Below are 24,599 nucleotides of genomic sequence, written 5' to 3' on the forward strand. Positions count from 1 at the left end.
AAAATGTTGGTGATCTATCAAGCTATGTAACATTGAAAACTAGTAATAAAAAATGTGGAGAATCTAATCTAATAGAAAATCACATGGCTAAAGCTATTAGTAGCAACCACTCTAGGCTAAACACCAACTATTCATTCTTAAGATTTTAATAGATTGATTATTATTTTCCTTACAAAACCATTCACACTTACTATGGTAGAGGAATGGTCACCATCTTGTCTTCTTCCAATGTGTTCTATTTGTACAAGAATAAATTTTTCCTCTCTCCAAAGACCAAAATTTTGTCTAAGTATGCTAAAGAAAGAAATGACAACAAATGAAGCAAATAAGCATGTAGAGAGAACACAAACTTGTGCAATTGTTTTAAATAGATTGACATAAACAATAAGAGTAAAGTATTGAGAAAAGAGCAAGTAATGGAAATTAAGATCTAAAGTGAAACATTTACAAACACCATCTCACAAATCTAATGAATCAATGAAGAGCCGCTTCAAAACAAAAAACAAAAAAACACTCCATCCTTAAAACTTCTTTGTTCTAACAATGAGCCCCTAATAACTATCTCAAAGCTCAACCAAATAGACAAACATTATAATTTGTGGTGTGAAAGGTATGCATCTTTGACCACTATAAATGTAAAGATATAAGAGATTACAAAGAATGTCTTATCCATTAGTTTAATTCATTTCATCTTTGTCTCTCCAAGTGATGTACAAAGTTTTGTTCTATTCTATTTATGCTAAAGATTTTTTTTATTTTTTATTTTTAATAAAATGTTCAAAACAATTCTATGTCATGTGCCAATCCATCTGAAACGACCTAGAAGAAAAAGAATTTTAAAAAAAGAAACATGAACAATTCATATTTTTTACGATGATGATCATGATGTTTTTGCCAATTATAATTTGGACGAGATATTTTTGACTATCATAACCAATAAAACCAAAATCTTATCCTCCAATCTTTTAGAAATAATTTCCAATCATTCTTGTTTTTCTATAGCTTTCAATGCCCAATCTCTCATCCATAGTAATACATATTTTTCCATATACCATATTTAATCTACTTCATTTCATTTCATTTTACTATATGTAGCTTTCATTTTTTATTATTATTATTATTCACTTTTACACCACTCAATTTAATTTCATTTCATTTAACTTTGGATAGGCTGATATTAATTGAAGCATTTCATATTTGCATCGATTTAGATTACCCTTCTAGTGAAGGAGTAAATTTTAATAGCCAACCATTTTTTTTCCCAACAAAACTATTGAAATGAGAAAAATTAAACCAAAATGGTTAATCAAGACTTAACAAACGATAAGAAATTCTGAATAACCAACACTAGAGTTTGTGAACTGCAAATTGGATATGTGGATCTTTGACTACGTATGGGAGAGGGTGGGAAGACAAGCTGAATGACTCTTCCTCTTAAATCACAGTTCGTCTTGTGTTTGCATAATTTTTTACTATATTAATTCCTGCTTTCAAAGACATCCATGCCCACTTCCAACCTGTATGAACATCCCTGATTGGATGACTCTCATGACGTGACGCCATTACACCCATCTTTCTAGAATTCTAATTTATGTTAAATTAATATGAATTTGAAGGAGTTTTATCGATTCATCATTCATACTCTAAGCTCAGGTGATTGACAAAAATTCCTCTAAATCTTATTTTAGAATTGCAATAGATTTCTTATAAGTTACAGTGTATATGATCAACGTGAACTAAATGCTGGGACGTCATTCTTTGTTCAATTTTATATAAAGATTGTATGTGATTCTAAATAATAATTAGCAAAAGATCAATCAAACAACGTAATCAGCTTGACCATGTCCATTTTGAAAAGTTTAGATTGCCATGAGTAGTTACCACCGTATCAGACACTACTTCCACATGCCAGGCCTATCAGCAGATTTTAGACAAGGCATTTAAAGTATAAACACTTTGGAATTGACTACCAGAAACAATAAAGCGCCCTTATATTATATATAAACCCTTAAATATTAAGGTCAACCAACAATATTAGCACCCCCACCATCGCCAATGAATATCACAAAACAGTGTGTAAATACATGAACATTAATTGAATGGATTAAGAGATTCCAGTTGATCAATCATAGCACCACTGCCAACAGAACAATAGCAGCAAATTCAAGAGAATGAACTGCAACATGGGATTGGTAAACTGTGGATACCCATGTCATTTATATCAGCCCCTGTGTTAACTGGATGTGTATTCCTCCGGGCTTTATTTGGAGATGTGGATTGATAGTAAGCAAATCCTTGCAACATCTCGATGAGATACTCATGCCCCAGATATTGATAGATTTGAGCTTGGGGCATCCTCTAATCACTGCAAAGAGGCCTCTCTCAGTTACATGGCGGCAACTCCAAAGTATAAGCACCTGCAGTGTATTACAAGGAACGGCAGGTGGTCAATATACGCACCATTAATAACCCAAATCAACATTGGAAAGAGCAAAAAGGAAAATCAATTGGGTTTATCAATGCTTGATAGGAGAATTAAATATTTTTCATTCTTAAAAACACAAGGACCATAGGCGATTGGGTGTCAGATTAATAAGTTATTATGCGGATGCACTGCCATAATTACACTGAAAGATGGTGGATAAAATCGATTATACTTAAAAGTTATAGCAGTAAAGGAAAGAAAGCTAAGGAAATCCAGAAAGAAAAAAAAAATAGTTGTAGAGCATAAGAATTGGCTAGAAATCAACTGAGTGTGCATGTTAAGACAAGAAAATCAAAAAACACTCATGATGAGCCATCTTATTTGAAGAGTTTACAAGGACAATTACAAAATCTACATGAACATGGAAAATTTTCATAATTGTATGCAAGAATAGACCAAATTATTGGACAAATTCCAAGTCCAACAGAAACTAGATCCACATGGCTCGCACTATACTTTTGGAAGATTTAAAAAAGCCTTGAAAAAAAGCCAAGTATCAAAAAAGTATGAATTGACTATGTTGGTAGTGTATCTTATAAGAGGCTTAAACAATATAGTTAATGGCTAAGGCTTCAAATTGAAAACGATCAGAACTTGTGAAATATAAATTTAACAATGCTGGAATCAATCCAGGTCAACTTGCACATCAGCAAATTTAAATGAATCCAAGAATTGGAAAACATAAAGTTGCAGCTTTTAATGGCACTGCATTTAGCAAACTTAGTTTCTCCCACCAGTAAACAATTGACCCACAGCTTAAAACCAGAGAGCCTTTACTGTTACACTCGGTAGACCTTACATTATAATAATGAAACGTTACCTTGTTGAAATAATACAGGAGAGAAAGCCTTATAGTATTATTACCTGGAGAAAGGAGATGTGAATAGACAGAGAAACCATTTACAAAACCACGATATGGAGGTAGTGGAGATGGCAAAGCACATATATAAACAATAGGATGCATAAATTCCAAGTGTTAAATTTATAGTGTACAGTTTATTAGCACAAGCTACTACAATGACGTAACCCTCTTTTCCATTTCAATCAATTGATAAAGCTTCCATGAACATAGACATCTTAATCCTTACTGTTTACAAAAATTCACCTTACAAATCAAACCCTAGATAACAGTTTATTGAAATTAGGGACATCTTCATGGTGGATGGTGACACCCGTTGTGTAGGGCTTGTTTATAAGGGCATAGCCATTGTAAAGGAAGCCATTATACATTTACTCAGTAATGTATTGGATGGCTACAAGGGAACATAGGCATTATTCTATAACAAATGGAAGACATTGCAAAGCAAATTTCATGCAGCAGCATGTTATTTACGTATTAGATTGTGTGGATTAAAGAAGTTAAAGAACTAAACTGGAAGGAAGCATGATCAACATGAATATATTAAATGAATCTATAGAAAATTAAAGAATATTGTTTCCATCGGTTAATTTAAATTGTACATACACAATTTTGCCAAAGCATCCAATTCTTTCATGATTCTAGCTTGCTCTAGAAATTTTGAATTGTTTGGAACTTGTGATCATTTTTTCTTTATTCTACTGCTTTTCTTGTCCCAAGCTATAATGTATTACTATTAAGTAGATCAAAGTAGCACCGTGTAATACATCAAGCTTGGAAATCGCTTTTTGTGCCTTGTGTATTTGTTCCAGTTCTTGTAGAACCCTTTTATCATAAATTTCCATAATATGTATTTCATTTGAAATTTGAAGATAGAAATTAAAAATTGTCATCAGAAAAAATTGCTGGAATGTTCTGCATTGGCAAAACTTTTCCAAATTTTATCATTACCAAATATGAACACAAACACGAACATGGCGACCAAGACTATAATTCATTAAAAGAACCTTAACGTATCATTAACTGTTATTTCAGAAAATAAATTCTTTGACATCTTGGCATGGACATGAAAAAAACAGTACACCCTCCCTTAAGCCACACCTCTCGTGTGCTTGGGGCTCCTAGCCTGGACCTGGCTCTGATACCATGTTGAGACATGGACCAGCTAGGACTCGAACTTAGGTCCTTCCATACGCTGCTGGAGTGCTCTACCACTTAGCTACTGGCCCCTCTTGGACCAGTCCATCGTCGGTCCGGGTGTGGCTTATTTCCAACACCAACAGAAGCGACTCTAAAGATAGTCCCCATTTAAAGATAAGATACAGATAATGCTATATGTACTTGGTTTAATTAGAGGAATCTCCAGAATTGACCTAAAATCACTACAACACACTTGTAAGCATCCCTTAGAGCTTATAGAAAATCAAAAAGTGTACCAACTTCCTTAGGCAGTAAGGCTGTCCTTACCATTAAGATTCAGGTATTGAAATACATGCAATTTCAAGTTTTCAATACCTCAGAAATCATACAAATGGCACACAGAATAAGTGATGATCTGAATGAAAGTACACGGTTAATAAGTACAAAGTGATTATAGCCAGCCATAAAGACGGAAGTTCTAATTGATTTAAATCGCACTGCTCAAAACTATAGATATACCAGACAGAAAACTTAAAAGCCAAGATGGCAATCAAAATACAACAAATATGTCTGCAGTCAGTTAGGATTCAGGTATCTTGGCTAGCAACAGTTAAAGGGGAGGATGGCTATTAGTTATTGCAGGTGATTTCATATTGCCAAAACTTAGTATACTAAGTCTTGAGAAGGGTTGGAGTACCCATAATTTTTTAGCAAAAGTAATGTTTCTCTCCAACATTGTTATCATCATTTCAACCATTTTAATGGGATTATTAGTAGCTCCATAATTTGCTTATGAACCGTTGAATCATAGTTTCAAGTTTGGTGGAATTTATTAAGATATAGCCCTCATGAATCTAACTAATGGTAAATCGGTTATTATCTGGAGAGTGATATATTATCAGAGCATACAGTTTGGAAATTAAACATAAACAAACTAATTGTTATGAACGGTTGCCTACGTAGGGACATGTCCATACGCATACAGTTTGGAAATTAAACATAAACAAACTAATTGTTATGAACGGTTGCCTCCGTAGGGACATGTCCATACGTGGCAACTGCCACGTATGGACATGTCCCTACGTAGGCAACCTTTCCTCTTGTATTTAAACCGGATTCAATGATGGAGACGATCAATAACTCACAGCAATCAGTCTTCCAGAATCGCTGTCATTTTTCTTCGATCCATATTTCACAACATGGTATCAGAGCCAGGTTATTAAGAGAATAAATTAGACAGCCATATTACTCATAAGCATTTATCGGAAGTAAATAACAAATCAATGCAGAGGCTATATACGCAGAGGATATATCCGACTAAGAAAATATTCAAAATGTCAAGTAATATGAGAGTGGAAGATAGACTCGAAGGAGCTCCAACTTCGCTTCCTGGAAGATACGAATCATTGTCATTCTTGAAGAACTAGAATTAGAGTCTTACATAGAAGAAAATCTAGAACATGCCAAATGATGAACCAGAGAAATCTACTTGGAAAAGGCGTAATAATAAAGCAAAGAAAATAATTATTGACTCAGTCAAAGATCATATTCTTCCATCTATAGCCAAACTGCCTAAAGCATATGAAGTATTTAAAACCATTAAAAATACATATGAAGTTAACAATGCAAGCAGAATGTTAACCTTGAAACAACAACTTTTAAACATAAAGATGAATAAAGATGATACAATATCTACATACTTTTCAAGGATATCTGAAGTAAAAGACCAATTACAAACTATTGGAAATGAGGTAGATGATCAAGAAATCTCTCTCATAGCCCTAAGAGGATTACCAATTTCATGGGAATCCTACATTCAATGTATTAGCAGAACACCCCCCTTACCCAAATTTGAACAACTTAAGAATGAGTGCCTTCAAGAGGAATCTCGACTAATCTCAAGAGGATTAGGAACAAATAAAGAAGGAGAAATCCAAGCACTTAATACAAATACCTTCAACAAAAAGAAAAAGTTCTCCAAACGGAAGAGAGGAAATAAAAACCATCAGAAAAGAGATATGTCTAAAATTCAGTGTTACAAATGCGACAAATATGGGCACACTCACAGGAATTGTCCAGAAAGGAAGAAAACACAAGCTACTCTAGCCGAAGTCAAAGGAAAAAAATCACTTTTCTTCTTAAGCCCTATCAAGCGAAATAAATACAAATAAAAACACTTGGATCGTAGACAGTGGAGCATCAAGGCATATAACTGAATTCAGAAATCAGTTTGAAACACTTAATGGGCACTCAAGTGAAGAGGTTACTATTGGAGATAACTCCACATATCCTGTGAAAGGAATTGGGACCTGTACTATCAAACTAAGAAATGGAGTATCTCTACAATTAAAGGATGTTCTGTTTGTACCTGGAATAAAAAGAAATCTAGTCTCAATCTCAGGCCTAGCTGATCAAGGATATCGGGTTACCTTCAATGAAGATAAAGTTCTACTCTGGCCTAAAAATACAAATATCAAAAATGCCATAACAGTAGGTTCAAGAGATGGTAGCCTATACAAACTATGCACTGATCAAAAGGAAGCACTAAATCTTGAAGTTTCAAATAATAATGAATTATGGCACAAAAGATTAGGACACCTAAGATATAGTGCTCTATCCAACATAAAGAAGATTACTTCAGGACTGCCCCAACTAAAATCTGAACACACAGGGATTTGCAAAGGATGTGCCTTGGGAAAGAATGTGAAAGTTTCTTTTCCCTCAAGCGAGCACAAATCAAAAGTTATTTTAGAACTAATTCACTCAGACCTATGTGGTCCCATGTCAACACCATCCCTAACTAGATCCTTATACTACATAATCTTTGTTGACGACTACTCTCGAAAAACATGGATATATTTTCTAAAGTGCAAAGACTCAAATGAAGTACTATCTAAGTTCAAAGAATTCAAGGCACTAGTAGAAAACCAGTCAGGGAAGAAAATTAAGGTGTTAAGATCCGACAATGGGGGAGAATATACATTTGACAACTTCAAAGACTTTTGTAATTCTGTTGGGATTAAGAGGGAGTATACTGTACCATATAATCCACAACAAAATGGAGTAGCAGAAAGAAAGAACAGAACCATAATTGAAGCAGCAAAAGCCATGATGCATGACCAAAACTTACACACTTCATTCTGGGCAGAAGCTTCAAATACAGCAGTCTACATTCAAAACAAGATGTCCGCACTCAGTTCTAGAAAACATAACTCCTGAAGAAGCTTTTACAGGGAACAAACCAGACTTAAGTCATTTAAGGATATTTGGCTGTCCCGTATATATACATGTTCCTAAAGAAAAGAGGACAAAACTAGAACCATCCGGAAAAAGAGGTATCTTCATTGGCTATAGTGAAAATACTAAAGGATATCACATTTACATTCCAGGAAAAAAATCTGTTGAGATAAGTAGAGATGTAAAGTTTGAAGAAAACACTACACTCAAAGAACCTGAGGATGATAACATTACTAAAGAAGAAGAAGATCACATAACTGAGATTGAGAGGGAGAATATCATAGAAAATTCCAAACCTTCAGACACTGAGAGGGAGGACATCATAAGAGCTTCTGAACCTCTTGTTGATGAAAATATTGAAACACTCAATAACAAGAAAAGACCTCTATGGGCAAGGAAAATGATTGAAGAGAATAATGTAGAACCAAATGAAATTTCCAAAGAAAATAAGAGAACAAGAACTCTAAAATGTTATGCTGCACTTCTAACCGAACTCACAAATTCTGAACCAACAAATGTCAGAGAAGCCTTATCAAAACAGGCTTGGAAAGATGCTATGGTTGAAGAATATCAATCTATACTAAAGAATGATGTTTGGGATATAGTGCCTAGACCAAAAGACAAATTAGTTGTCTCATCCAAGTGGTTATTCAAGATCAAATATGCATCTGATGGCAGCATTGAAAAACATAAAGCTCGCTTTGTGGCCAGGGGATTCTCTCAGAAAGCAGGAATTGATTATGAAGAGACATTTGCCCCAGTTGCCCGGTATACGTCAGTAAGAACGATCATTGCAATTGCAGCATCCAAAGGATGGAAAATTCACCAAATGGACGTAAAGACTGCCTTCCTAAATGGTTCAATTGAAGAAGAAGTATATATAGAACAACCAGAAGGATTCACCATACGTGATAAAAATTGCTATGTTTGTAAACTAAAGAAAGCTCTCTATGGGTTAAAACAAGCACCTAGGGCCTGGTATGCAAGGATAGACAACTATCTCTCCAAACTAGGGTACTCCAAGAACCTAGCAGATCCCAACATCTACTTCAAGGCTTCAAATGGCAATATGATTATATTGGTCCTTTACGTGGATGATCTTTTGATAACAGGAGAGGATAATCTCATTGAGAAATGTAAGCAAGATCTGGCAACAGAATTCGATATGAAGGATCTAGGGCTTCTACATTATTTTCTGGGATTAGAAGTATGGCAGAAGAAAAACTACATCTTCCTAAATCAAGGAAAGTACACCACAGATATTCTAACTAGATTTGGGATGATGGAGTGTAAGCCATTAGCTACACCAATGGAAACTAATTTGCACAAGCTGAAAATTGAGGCAGAAGATTCAGAACCTACAGATCCCACACTCTACAGATAAATCGTCGGTTCACTCATGTATTTGGTAAATACTCGTCCTGATATTTGCTATGCTACAAATGTATTAAGTCACTTCATGTGTGAACCTAAGAAGATACATCTAATGGCTGCTAAACACATTCTAAGATATTTACGAGGCACAATCGGACTTGGCTTAAAGTATGAAAATGTTGAGATTCAACTTGAAGGATATTCTGATTCTGATTGTGCCGGAAGTACCACTGACCGTAAAAGTACTACAGGGTGTTGCTTCAGTCTTGGTTCTGCTATGATATCTTGGTTCAACAAAAAACAGCCAGCAATTGCACAAAGCTCCACCGAAGCAGAATATATGGCAGCCTCCATGGGAGCTCGTGAAGCGGTATGGCTAAGAAAGTTATTGTTTGGATTATTTGGAAAAACTCTGAATTCAACAATAATTCACTGTGATAATCAGAGCTTTATCAAGCTCGCAGTAAATCCAGTTTTTCACAATCGATCCAAACATATTGAGATCCCTTATCACTACATAAGAGATATGGTAGATCGAAACGTCATAAAACTAGTGTACATTAGTACTGAAGAACAAAATGCTGATATCTTCACCAAGCCAGTTGCAAGATTGAAGATAGAATACTTCAGAAGTAAACTTGGTATGACTAGATTATAATTGAGATTATTAGGATGAAATTCCTACCATGTGTAATTTGTTCATGAATAAATAAATAAAATGTATATTGCAATATTCTAACCGTGTTCAAGAAGATGACGATCTTCTTATGTTTAAGGTTACTATTTCAAGGTGACGATCTTGACAATAGTTGACCAAGTGTCAAGATTGACTACATTAAGTTGTTGTCCCGGACTGTGCCGGATATCTTGATCCTAAAGTATGTGATCATCTCATGATTGACTTCTTAAGTGATTGTCCCAGACTGAGCCGGATATCATGATATTGAGTTTATTGTCATGACAAGACTATATTAAATGTTGTCCCGAATTGTGTCGGAAGTCATGACAGAATATGCTCCCAAGAAAATTACTTAGATCTACTCCTGCTAAGAGGGAGTGTTAAGATATAGCTCTCATGAATCTAACTAATGGTAAATCGGTTATTATCTGGAGAGTGATATATTAACAGAGCATACAGTTTGGAAATTAAACATAAACAAACTAATTGTTATGAACGGTTGCCTCCGTAGGGACATGTCCATACATGGCAACTGCCACGTATGGACATGTCCCTACGTAGGCAACCTTTCCTCTTGTATTTAAACCGGATTCAATGATGGAGACGATCAATAACTCACGGCAATCAGTCTTCCAGAATCGCTGTCATTTTTCTTCGATCCATATTTCACAACAGAATTCTTCTATCTAATTTAAATGCCTTAACACATAACATCCTAACAAACTGAAGCTTGAGGTCTCATGATGGGGCTTAACAGTGCTAACACAGTCCCACTTCCAATAAATGAACATTGAATGATATATGATTGGCAAATGTATCTAAGGCAATTGAATACAAAACTATTACTTTTATAGACTAACACACAAGAAACTAGGGAAGATTAATGCGGCTGGAAGCCAGCCTGACAATTAGCTTAACTTGGTAGAGATCAGACCAGCGTTTTCAAATTTACATAAAAAAAAGGTGATGCCTCAGGCTCGATCTTTTCTCCCTGATTTAGGCTTTATCAAAAGCAGGATCCCTTAGAAGCAAGAACAAAGTCCAAGTAATCTTTTACAATAGAATGACCCTACCCACAACAATGAAATCACAAGAACGCTACATGAAACTGCTAGTGATTAACCTCTTACAGTGTTGTTTTTTCATTTACTTGTGTTGTCTACTGTGTGCTTATGTAAAAGTCAATAGACCTTAAGTAATCTTTAAAAGAGAGCATCATGGTTAGGAATTGGCTTAAGGTTTGCCATGCATGTCAGAAAGACTGTTTTAACATCATTACTACAAGGAAGAAAGATCGAGTGGAATTCCTTACTCTAAAAATCTCAAAAGTTAACGACGACCGAATCTCATTTTTCTAAATTAACCACAACAGGAGATAGTAACAAGTTGGCTGGAACATAATTAATGCCTTTGTATCAATGGCTTTAGGCACAATGTTCTCTGTTGATTAAAAGCCCAATTGAGTTATAAATGCAAGCTTACATTATTTGCTTGTAAAGTGTTGAAGATTGAGAAGCAGCCAAGAGGAAGTAGAAAAATAGGCTGTCAATCACACAAGAGAGCTAAGCCCACAAAATATCGGCCACAGCTAGAATGTTATGTTGTAGAAATGTATGATCGTGTCCTATGCTAATCTGTTGTTGTAAGTGACTGTCTCAGCATACTTAGAGCTTCACTAAGTTGTTCATAAATAAACTGTCAAAACTAGAGAATTCGCCAAGACGAGGTAGAAAATAGATTGGCATCGAACAAGACAAGGCCACACAAGATTGGCCACAGATAGAATGTCTCTTGTAGAGAAATGTATGGCAATCCCATCTTATGCTATTCTATTGCTCTCATCTATTGTCTCAGCTTTCTTAGAGAAGTAACAGACAAATTTTCTTTAATATCTTGTGGGAGAACTTCAGCGTTAACATATTCCTCTATTCATGGATTTACAAGTATTCTCATAAAAGTTCTGAAAGTGCCAACCAGTGATGGAAGAAAATTTATGGTGCTGGAAATAGATGTTACTTACACAAACAGTTTAAGAGAATATCAATTCACAACATAGGAGGCTTGGGTATATTATGTCTTTGCAAAGTGATCCATAAACTTGGAGAAGTTATACCACACTCTGGTACATAGCATGTGGATTTAAAAGGAGATGCTCCTTACAACCTTTGCATGTACTTCACAATGGCTGTCTATGACATTTGCAATAAAGGACTTAAACAAAAAACATCTCAAATGCAGAAAACAAATACAATAATGTCACAATCAATTACACACACATGCAAGAACAATATTGTACTCTAGAGAAACCTCAACTGGGCCGAAAACTCTGGGAAGAGTGAACTATGCTCCGCATGCCACTAGTCCCCAGCCTTGCATATTTACAATGCCTGAATAGGGCTTACATGCATCTATAGACTGTCCTAAAATGGTTTATGACCTGAAGCCTTACTTGTAATGATGGAAGATGAGGACAATATCTCCAACACAAGACTTGTTGTCCACTAGCAACGATCTGGAATTTGTTGCAAAAATCTCAATGACTTAGCAGGCAACCTCTGCTGAAATGCAATGTTTGAAGGATGTTCCACCACACTAGCAGCAACATGTTCTACTTCTATCAACACCCTCTCTACCAACTAGTCTCAGCCAACCAGTTAGCTTCATGGCTTCAGCTCTCTGTCAACCAATCAACTCTGCAGAGTTTTAGCAATCTCTGCCACTTTTAGCATGGCTTTGGTCATACTCTGCCTCTACCTCTTACCTGTAATAAGGTTCCAAATTCTGCCCAAGCTTTCCCCATGGCTCCAACAATCCACCAACCAGGTCTAGCAAAACTCAGCAATGGATGGCTCACACTATCAACCAACCTCTTGACTCCTAACATTCATAGGCCTGCTTTGCATGGCTCAAGCAATTTACCAACCAGTGATAGGACTATTAACCAAGCAACCTTGTCTCTTGCTAGCACTCTTTCTAAACAACCTGCAACATACGGCAAGAATAATGCTACCTGGTGAAGAGGAATAGCCTGCCAAGATTTATGCATAACCGCCTCCAACTATCCACTCCATGATCCAAGAAACACCCTACTACACCATCTTCACTTCCTCTGATGTTTCAGTTCCCAGTTCAAATGTACAAAGTCATGCAACTTTTTGGCCTCTCCTCTAACTGTTAGAACATCCTCCATTCAACTATCGGCCAAGAAACTAACCCACTCTGTTGTTGCTCTGCCTTCCAATAACCACTTGCGGCCTAGGACATGTGAAATACCACTGCTAAAATAATAGTTGCCACCACCATATGGAAACAGCTGCCCACAATGGGATCAACAATGACATGCAATTCCACGAACAAATTTCTTGCAAAAAGGGAACAACTGTCTAGCACTAGCAATCATAACCGACACCATAGGAAGTGGAAACAGTAAACAAAAGTGGAAATGGCCCATTCTGAAGTCAACCAGCCACTCAACAAAAGACAAAATGCTTCTCACACACTTCTAGCATCCTTTTACTTTACATAACAACTAACATAGGATGTGCAGCAACTAAGCTAATTTGTGTAGCAACTCTTGAAGGTGGTCTAACTAGGGAACCCTCTAAATCCAAACTTCTCATACAAGTTTTTGGATCACATAGTCAATATGAATTGAAAATTGCAGCGTTCTTTTGTTAGTATTCTATCCAGAAGACAAGAAGGGTAGGATGGACAATGGCAAAAGTTCACTAACAGACTGAACTGCATACAACCAAAATTGAAATATCATACAACTACAAATGGAAATGATCTTTTGGCTAGTTTTTAACAAAGATAATATGCTCATCATCATGGCTGACTGGATAAAATAATCTCAAGGAAGCCTCTTCTTGTAAAAATCCTGTAGACACTAAAGACATGTCCTTTCAGGGGGGAATTTCTTTCTTTCATCACTAACTTGAGAATTTGATAGAAGAGAGATGAAATGAATTCATAAGGACAAATACTAACAGATATGAAATCTAATGGTCTAACTTGTAGGTGAACATTTTTTTTTCTTTTTAAAAAGTTTTAGCAACAAAGTGAGAAAGGGGGAAGGATGTTTATTAAGACAGCAAATTCTTGGTCCAGTAACTCACTCATGGGCTCTGATTATGTTTGCAGCATACCAAGTTAACGGCCAGAAAATCAATAAATTTGAAAGAAATCATTTTGTTTTCTTTCTTTACCTGGGGGAGACAAGTAATATTGTTAATATTTAGCATATAATGGTCATTTATGTACTTTATTGGTTTTAGTAACTTAACTTTATTGTTTTCGCTCTCAATCATTTCTGTTTTAGAAACATTGTCTGTAATTGCTTATTTAAGGAGTTTCCTCTCCTTTGTTAATCAATCAATTACTGTTTCAGAGATATCAAGCCATAGCATTGAGACTCAAAGCACATTAGGCAGTCTCCGTGAGTACTTGCAAGCTGCTTTAAAAATCAGAAAACGCCCAGAAAAACAATAACAATAAGAAATAAACAATTATTACAATTCTTATATCATTTTTTTTTTCGAAATTGAGTTGTAGTTGAGTTTTTCATTTTCAGAGTCCAGGTCCAAGTCAAAAATCAGCTTGCCAAGTTCTCACAAAGTCTTAGTCTCAACACCACAGTCCACACAGCTTCTATCTTGGGGCTGATGACCTAATGTTTACAAGACACAGGAAATGCATGGGACATGTTCCCTGTGGAACACGGGTTAGTGGATTAGGTTCATTATATTGTATAAAATAATCACTGTTGATTTCAACCCCACAAACTGCACACTTGTTATCTATATCAACTATCAAGTACCTACAGATGTTGCAAACTTTTCAATGTCATCCTGAAATTTTGATCAGTCAACATTTACTGAGGTACACTAGGAAATAAAGTTTGAAACCATTTTACATTGTAGAAATCAAACAAGTAATATGTGAAAATACATGCCCAATGAAGGAAAACACAAGTAGTGTATACCCTTACAAAGCAGCACTAGCTAGTCAATTAAGAAAACTGAGAATAAAGGCACAGTATATATCAAGGATAAGTTAAATTGAACCTGACTCTTAATTCAAAGTTTGGCTTTATTTGTATTTAAGCATAAAGAGGACTTCAAGTTATCAAGCTGGTTTGAAATCGTATTCTCTCTCCTTACAAAGAAGTTTCTGTCAAGACTGTACATAAGCACAAACCCAGGCAGGCAATAGATATAGCTTTCATAATGTATAAAAAATCCCGAAACCAATAAATACAGATAAGAGAATCTTATGTACAAAAATTACCTTCAAATGAGGGCAATGACTTGCAATTGCGAACAAAGATTCATCACTAATAAAGGTGCCACCAATATTCAGATGTTGTAAAGAGCTGGCCCTGGAAACCTGAATGCTCAGATACTGTTAGAATAGTAAATTGATGTGAAATGAATATAATTAATACACAACAAGCTTTCTAAATGTTTTTAGACAGAACTGAGAAAATGCATCTCCCAATTCTGTCTGACTGATCATATTACTTAAGCTATTAAAAAATCTCTATGATGAAAATCTACATTTTTCTTTGAACAAGATCCTAATGGTAATAGTTCTTTCCTACTTAATTTTCAAATAAGATCTTCAACCCCTCTCCCTTCTGAAGAAAATGTGAAGCACAGATTGGAGAATATAAACAGAAATTATAAAACCTTATAATGGGAAAAGGTTGGCTGGGCCACTGAAGCATCTTGTAGAGCATAAACGACAGATTTAATAAAGTGCACTAAATATGATATTTAACAAAACTGACATGGTTGAAAGATATTGGTCCTCTCCATAATGAGCTAATTCCAAGATAATGTGTTTTCATAGAGTTCCGGTTGTAACCAGTCTGTGATATTATAATATAGAGTTATATTCTTCTTTTCAACTACAGATCCTTATAACAATTGGTTTTTCCCTACTTGTATTTCTCCAAATCTTTCTTTGAACTCTCTCCCTTTCAGAGAAGAATTGAACTACAGATTGGAAAATGAAAGACAGCAACTGTAAGAGCTTATAATGGATTGACTGGCTACAGGAGAATCTTGGAGCGCATAGTCAATATGTGTCACCAGTGTGCTAATGATAATAGCTGTCATCACTGACATGGTGTAATATTATGTCTTTTCCATAAACAAGCATACTGCAAGATAATACATTTCTATACAGCCCTGCTTCTATCTAGTCTGAGTATTCTTATAATTGGTCGGGTATTATGGAGTACAACTTATAGGAGTATTTGAAACCCATACTTTTTCTAGTGGCTAAGTAGGAGCATTTTCCAAATATACAATTGCGTAAAGTTGTTTGTCTAGATGCACATTCCTTGCACAAGTGGTGCACCTTAAGCATATAATGTAGGGAGTTTTATTGTGACTTTTAACTTTCATGCACATAAAAGTTTGAAGGATAAAGTACGATAATGTTTCCAAAACCTTTATTAATTAAAATTCCTTTGCATACAGAAAAACATATGTCATGCACTAGGGATGGTAGTAGTTTCTCCAATTAAACTATGCTTAGCAGCATAATGAATTTCGCCTATTTGAAAATTTTTAAAAAATAGCATCTCTACTTGTCAAACTATTTTCAACTTAATAAACAATTAGTGCACAAAAGATAAAACTGAACATAACTCTTATTTGGCTTCATAATTTCCGTGAAAATTTCATCTAGTAAAGCCATTGTGGATGATTTAGGGGAAATTTGCAAAATTAAATTCCAAAGCAAAAAAAGCATGAAATTAAATTTCCTTACAAAGTCATTTAGTTAGATATTCTGTATTTGAATGCATATTCTTTTCAAAAGTAGTCCATAAAAATAATGATATGTTGTTTCTTTCTAATTTTATACGCATAAGAATGCAAAGCATAAATAAGGATAATGTTACCAAAATCTTTCTTAAAGAAATTTCCCTCTAATATACAAACCATATGTCACACTTGGGAAGAAAATGATTTCTCCTACTAAATATGGCATATCAATATATGAATTTTTCTTATTTGATGAATAAAATTTTCTATTTGGCAGGTTATCTTCAACTTAACTAACAATCGTGCACAATTGATAAAACTAAGCAGAACTTTCCATTACCACAAACATTTCCAGGCAAAATTCATCTAGGAGAGTTGTTATGGTGTTACAACGAGGTGCTTGAAACTAAATTTCAAAATATTCAAAAACAAGCCGTGATTGCTCTTTCACCTACAAAACTGAGTACATGGCAGCTACTCGCACTTGTAAGAAAACAATGGCTTCAGAGGTAATGTTTAGATGTGGGCCTAAGACATGATGTAATCTGGATTGACTGTAATAGTCAGAGTGCTATTTGTTTGCCCAAGAACTTTATGTTTCATGTCAACAAAGCACAATGATGTGCAATATCATTTTGTCTGAGACATGGTGGAATACAAGAGGATAATCATTTGGGAGTTGAACACATCGAAGAGTGATCAAATTTGTTGACAAAGTTGGCAAGGACTGAGATAGACCACTGGTGCTAATTGGCTATAGACACTGCTGTGCCTAGCTGTTAATCTATGTTGTTGTAGTCCCCTTTGCAATGTATACAACAGGTGGGAGAATATTAGGTTAGGTGTGTGTTGTACACCTTGCAAGCCTTGTAAATATTGGAACTCACTTAGGATAGGTAAAGTTAGGCACTTCTCTGGATAGTTATTGGAATTATTTGATAAGTCGATTCTTTGTTTTATAGGAGTTGAGATTGTTTGCATTGCAAGTTTGCTTTAATTTGCAGCTCAGATTGCTTGTATGACATGTTATTCTTAAGAAGTAAATTTTTCTTTCTCTTACTTCATTGCATGAATCCAGACACTCAAGTTGCATACATAGGTGAATGTTAGATTTTGGATATAAATCCAATGCTGGGTTTGGAGTTTATAAGTCAAATTTTGGAGTAGGTGATTGCTGTTGGAATCGTTCAATGAAGTTGGTGGTTGTTGTTGCTACCTAAAGCTTCTACATGTTGAAGATCTCCTAAAAACTTGATCCTTATTGTATTGTAATATTGTTACTGTGAATGCGCCCCTGCTCAAGAATTAAGAGATTCTATTATGTAACAGAATAATGAGATTCAAAATGATCCAAATTTGAATGGGGAAATAAAGGATTGGGAACCCACAATCCTTATCTGAATGGGGAAATAAAGAATTGGGAAATCCCTTCTATGAATTCTATGAAAACAAACTTTATGGGGCTTCAATGAATAATTTGGGTAGTGTTGGTTCCAATGTTGTGCGCAGAAGCTTGAATGGAGAATTTATGTATGAAGTGTCTCTCTTCTTGGGTGTTAGAACTAAGAATGAAGTTGAATCAGAAGTGCTTGTAGCAGGTTTGGTAGGAGCAGCTTCTTAAGGAATTGATAAGCTTATTATTAAAGGGGACTCCCTTCTTGTGATTAACGCGCTTTTAAAGGGTTCCTGCCTGAATTGGAAAATACGTCACTGTGCAGATGAGGCCTCAACAATTGGCACCAAATTTGTGACTGTATGATATCGACATTTGTAATGTCCTCACTAAATAGAATTTGATGGCAAGTAATAATAATAAAATTAAAATTCACAAGAATAAAAATAAAAATAAAATAAAAATATAAAAGAATATAATTAAATTTTAATTAAGTTAATTAATGGTCAAAAGGCATGAAATGATAAGTTGTGACTCTCCCAAATATGAGGTATAAAAGGGAGATGAGAACTCATTTGAAGGGGGGATAATTTGGGAATCAGAAGTGCAGATCGGATTGTCAAATGATTGTGTCCATTCCAGAAAGCACAAATAATGAAGAGTTGCACTCTTTCAAATGGTGTTAATGGTGAAAGGGTGTGTCTCCTGCCAAAGGGCATACATGATAAGGAGGTGTGACCTCTCCCTCACATTGAGAGATATAAAGGAAAGGAATCAAAGCATCTAGGTGACATCATCATCGATCAGATCAGATCAGATCAGATCTGTTATTAAGTTACAGGCAGTAACATCCTTGTTCTTGGTGGTATGCATGGGGATGTGCTTAATATGCATGCTTAATGTATGAAGCCTGATAATGTTCTTATGCATAATTTAATAGTGATATTAATAAAGGCTGCAATATGTACAACAGTCATACTTAATTTCATATGCATTCATAGTACAACAAAATATTGGCATATTTACAGTCCCAAGCTCTTAACCAGTTCTAATTCCTTTTTCCTGAGGAGTGGTGTGATGCTGTTAGGGAGAGGCGGAGTAAAACCATCTCATGATAGATGAGTTCCAAGGGTGAAAGAACTAATGATCCTAAAATCTGGGCTGCGGGCCCCAAGGGTGAATGGACTGAGGTTCTGGTAATCTGGGCTGCATTAGGTAGATGATAGATGGTATCATCGCACCCTAGACAAGCAAGTCTCCCATCCAAGATTAGAAATTAGAAGGGGATTAAGATTAGGCCTAAATAAGGACAACGCCTACTGTACTATGAGCAACCCTAGTCATTAATTCGTAATTACTGTAACATGGTAAGTAGTAACGTATGTTTCCCTTTGGGAATTGACAACCTATAAATAGGGGACATTACAACATTGCTAGCATAAACTAAACTAAGTTTTAGTTTTTTAGTGATTTTTGGAGTGCACCAAGAGCCCCTTACAGAACTTTAAAGTCATCAATCCAATTCCTGGGCTGGTATTGATTGTCATCTAAGATATATGCCTCCTTATATTTTTCAACTTTGGAGATCCCTGTATTTTGTTCATGGCCCCATAATCATTCTTTTTTTAATTGTTATTTGGGGCATTTGGTGACAATGGTGAGAGTGCTTATCTTCCTTGCACCACATATCCTTTCTTTTGAGTAAGGCTTAAGCTGGGAGTATGAAGTAGGGATAATCATTATTTGATGTGGACATTAGTTACCATAATGAAGAGCTAGTGTATTAAGTTTATGCAATATTGGCAGTGGCCTGAGATTGGCTGCTTGCTTGGCTTTAGTTGTGGGTAGTGCTTGTGGCTTTTCTTCAAGCGAGCCATGAAAAACAAAGCAGGCAGGCCGCATGACCCATATAGGAAATGAGTTTTAACAGACGCAGATTAGCTTCAATTTTCAATTGCACCACTCCAACTGCTCTTGGGATTGTGCACAAGTTGGTGGATTTTATCCCTTCAGCTTAATAGAGACTGTGGCTTCTCAATCTTCTGTTCTGATCTACTCTGAAGGTATGTCTCTAGGACCGTCTAATAATATCTTGGCTAGTAAAACTCTGGAACTGGGAGGTAGGACAACTTTAAAGTTGAAGACTAGGTTTGATGGCCAACTGACGCCTCTTTCAAGTTGGTGGATGTTCATGAGGATTCTAAGCAAATGAGGTCTTTGAGGAAAAGGGTTCAAGTTCTAAATGCATACTATATGGATAATGGCAAAGTTTTGGTTGGCCTATGGTGACCAGTAATAAGGGCTACCTTGAAATCACAAGTAATCATCATCATACCCTTCTTTTTTTTGTGATGATATAGTTCAGAAAGAAAAATGAAGAGCATATGTGCTATGAGGGATGACCTTCCCATCCCTACACCTTGTTATAGTAGGGTCAATGAAGCTTCCAAATGTAGTTAAAGTTGAGGATGATGAGAGATGGGGCTGTGTGGTACAATCTCGTGTTGGCAACTGGGGTGTCTATGGATGATGGCAACGGCAATTTATGGTTTTTTGCTTTGTTTTGGATGGTAGGAGTGCTTGCTTCAATTGTGCTGGTTTCTTGAACATCGTTGTGCTTCTGTAGATGTATTTTTGAAATGGCGATTTTTTGTTGGGCAGATTGGCTTGTCGATGATGCATAGTTCGTGGTTGGATCATGGGTGCAATCTGGTCCATCGGAGCTTACTGGTTCATGGGGGCTGGCTTTGCCCTCAAGGCGCTGGGGCTTTTTCTTTGGTTATAGTCATTCTTAGTTCTCTTTATATTTATGTGCTTCTATTTTGGCTTCTCAGTCATGTTTAGTTACTGTTGTTTTTAAATTATCAGTTGGGACCCCAAATAATTAATCTAAAATATATATAAATGGTTCTTGTGAATACAATCTTAATAATGCTACCGTTTGGTAGGTTTTTTCAAAAATGGGTTTTCTAAGTGAAATTTTGTGTTATTTGTTATTTTTCTGTTGAATGGTGTTAGATTTTGTAACCTCATATTAACTTTTCAATTACAATTGAACAGGAATGTGCTCATCATTCCCTTCAATCCTATTGCAAATCATGATTACTTTCCATATTGAATCTTATTTTCTTTGGACCATCAAGTGGAAGATATATCCAGGTTTAAATATTATATAGATATGTATTTATATATGTGTCTATGAATGTGTGTGTATATAAGGCACTGAATGCACTAATAGCTTTACAGATCCAGAAGCAGATGTTCGGGTGAAAGCCCCAAGGCTGATGAGTTAGCATTCTCCTCCTCTCCAATACTAATATTGGTTAGAGTGCTTGTGTGCATTGTCACCCCCCTTGCCTTATGATTATTACCTCTATAAATGTTCAGAAATTACAATTTTAAACAAGGTATCATATCTCTTGTTAAGTATCTTGTTCCACTATAATATCTGTATTGGTATGCTATGTATTAGAGGATTACGAAACTCTTTAAAAAGATATTTACTTCATAAGCTTCACACAAGGAGGTGATTACATATTATTTAAAAATTATAAATTATTCTATACTTACTAGTTGCAAGACACCTTTGTCAGTAATTCCTGTCATGCCCCACATAGAGACTGACGTAAGTTTGCTACAGCACTTGGTAAAGGAAATCTTGTACAAGCCATCGTCTGTTATTTGACAACCCCAACATGCTCTTGAACTGCAAAACAAAAGACTTAAGAGTGAAAAATGGCTACTGAACTCTACGCATTTGATTTAGCTAATTGCAAGTCAAACATAAATTTGATGAATATAATTAAGATATACTGCACATCAATCGGTTTATGTTTTGCAAACCACAGAGATCTATAAGCTGTAGACCCTTAAATTACTGTTCAAACTTGACTTTAAATTGCATCGATGTGCTTTGAGCTATGTAAACCTCAGTTATGTTGGAGTAGCAAAGAGAAACCGATTTTGGAATAGAGCCTAAATAAAGTCTCTGGAGCTTTACCTGACTTCAGCAAAGAAGATTAATAAGTAGCCTGACTAGAAGAATGATTGGTTCTTCTATGTGAGAAATGCAAGCTGGTATGGGAACAAGATAGTAATGGTATTCTCTGCTTTATTCTACCTGTTCTGTTTTCAACCATTAGCAATTCACCAAACTTAAAAGTTTTCAATGAAGAGATTAATGAATTTGACAAAGTATTAATGTTGCAATCTTCTAAGTGTTTTAAACCATGCAACCAGTGACTCCAAACTGGTAGACGCCATAACTTAAGGCCTGCCATAGGCTACACGTTATAAAAAGCTACAATAAGAATATGTAAATAACCTGCTAAATATTTGTCCCTACAATCTAGATATGAATTTTGTCCTAGATTTACATAAGCTTCAGACATAAATACGTATCCAGTACACTACTAGTTCGTCACATCCACTAATGGCAAGCAAAGCCAGAATAAAAGGAATATCAAAAACAATGAGGAAAAGAACAAAGCAATGATTTCATATTCGTGCGCCATCTGTTGATACATCACTAATGCATATTTTTGTGAACATTATAATATTCATGCTTCGGACAAAAAGATCAAAGCGTTAAGATTGGTATTTAGAAGTCGTCCTTCTACATACTAAATGAAGAATCGGGCAATAAAAATTATAAGTTTGATTACTAATCTTCCGATGAGAAATGAAAATGAATCACAAAATACCAGTTTCTAGCCTTAAATCTCGATAGAATAGTTGACTTCAGATGTCAAAGATAAGTTTCTCCGCACCTTGGCAGTCCACAGCCAATATGCAAGAGTAAAATGGCACTATTGCAACTCCTATCGATTTCAGTTATTCCTCAACAAGGTAGGTATTCTTACATGATCGATACAGACTTATATGTTAGACCGACAGATATGATAGGTTCAAGTTGCTGTTGAATTCGCTAGAAAGGTAGGACTGGGCGCTGTTAAAAGGCATGCATGTCTTTTTACTGATGAGAGGCATCGGGCATAAGTAAATTTCGAAATAGCGCAGTCTAGGAGTGGACATCAGAAGGATCCTCGTGCTTTGAGCTTCTATGTAGCATATGAGGCAATATACCTTGCCAACAGGGTGGTAGGCTTGGCATACATGCCCTCAATTTTGTTTTCAAAAGAGCCCTTGGCCCTATTAACATCGAGTAGACACTCTGAACAATCACGCTGTCCTAGTCATTGCAGCCTGCACTCGGCTACACTGCCCATCCTAAGGAGTTTCTACACTACCAAAATCTGCCTGATACGTGAGCTCAGCCCCATCCTTTTGGCCACAAGGCACAAGAATCGAACCCTAGTGGACAGTTTATAGCCTTTCGATGCCACCAGTGCACCATGTGTCATCATGCTCAATTTAGGACATAAATTAACATTGGGAACAGCTGGCAATCTATCAATAATTAATAACTGAAACAAGTTCTTGTTTACTTCGACCATAAGTTTTTCCTTCCATAATTCTAACAGCTACCCTTGTGAGGGTCATTAAACCCCATGTAAATTCCAGCTAAATGACAACGAAACTCGATACATTACCAAGCATTGTTATGCTAAACAATCCAATTACAACTATTGCTAATCGACATAGACTATTACAGGAGGATATAAGCTATAAAATTTAGAAGAGATTTCTGTAGAATTACATGTCAAGTTCCTTGAGGCTATAGGCTCCTTCAACAAGTCTTCCAATAGAGATGTCATCCATTTTCCATCCAGCAAAGCTGAGTTTCTCTCTCTGGGCAATTGACTGCTTCATTGCTTCCCTCCATTTCCTGCATACACTGCTTGCCCTGCCCATGCCCATACATTAGAAATAACACCAAAAGTCCAATCTTTCATGAATTGGGTACCACAGAAATCCATAAAGAAATCATTGTAACAGAAGACAAATAAGAATGAGATAAATCTCTACCGCGCCCAGTCTTCGAAAGAAAACAACAACATGAAGCAATTAGCAAGAACATCGACAGAGAGGCCATCTACTGGAGAGAAGCTCTCTCGGTCTCCCATTCCAATTACGTGACAGAAACCCAAACTTCCCACCTATGGTGAACACATTTATTTACATATTGAACACATGATGTCCTCATCACAGGTTTTTCTATTTGTCATTACTTAGTAGGTAACTCCATTGGACGAAGGAATGAGTAATATTTTAAAGCTCGAATGTTAGAACTAACTATTAAACCATTCTAGAAGAAGAGTCGTAAAACTTTGCGGCGTAGATATGGACACATGCTTTTTACAAAGCTCGAAGACAGGAGATCTGAGAATAATATTTTTTTGTTGATATTAGAGGTTTTGAATGTGTGGGGACCGCATACATCCATTCAAGTTGTTGGACCAGGCCAGGATGGCGTCACTTTATACTCCATGCTCCATCAAACTGCCGGGGGGGTGGCGTCACCTTATACACCATGCTCCATTAACCTGCAAGGGTTAAATTTCATGCCCATATGGGTAGACTAAAACGCATGCGGTCTGATCTACGGAACAGGACCATGTTAATAACATAAATCCAAGAAAGGAAATGTTATTTATGGTGGATGTATGAGGATCCGGGAAATGTGTAGTTGTTAGCTAATGTGAATTGGAATAGGATTGATGAGTGTGCCAAATAATTTTGTCATGACCTCTTTT

The 24,599-nt window shown here is 35.9% G+C and overlaps 1 protein-coding gene across 2 annotated transcripts; it reads right to left on the minus strand.

Moving 5' to 3' along the window:
- Positions 1-1,962: 1,962 nt before the first annotated feature.
- Positions 1,963-24,196, minus strand: LOC131076527 (F-box protein At5g67140). 2 transcript variants are annotated; one of them, XM_059218313.1, is made up of 5 exons: positions 23,872-24,196; positions 23,603-23,740; positions 21,514-21,649; positions 15,064-15,162; positions 1,963-2,417 (listed from the first exon to the last, which is right to left on the minus strand). In XM_059218313.1, exons 1-5 carry the CDS (start codon positions 23,967-23,969, stop codon positions 2,217-2,219), a joined length of 672 nt encoding a protein of 223 aa, XP_059074296.1. In that variant the 5' UTR covers positions 23,970-24,196; the 3' UTR covers positions 1,963-2,216. The 2 variants fall into 2 exon arrangements, with proteins under 2 accessions (XP_059074296.1, XP_057869750.1); XM_058013767.2 differs by having other exon boundaries at positions 23,603-23,749; positions 23,872-24,183.
- Positions 24,197-24,599: the final 403 nt, after the last annotated feature.

This window comes from Cryptomeria japonica, chromosome 3, assembly GCF_030272615.1.
Source record: "Cryptomeria japonica chromosome 3, Sugi_1.0, whole genome shotgun sequence".
Classification (NCBI taxonomy): Eukaryota; Viridiplantae; Streptophyta; class Pinopsida; order Cupressales; family Cupressaceae; genus Cryptomeria; species Cryptomeria japonica.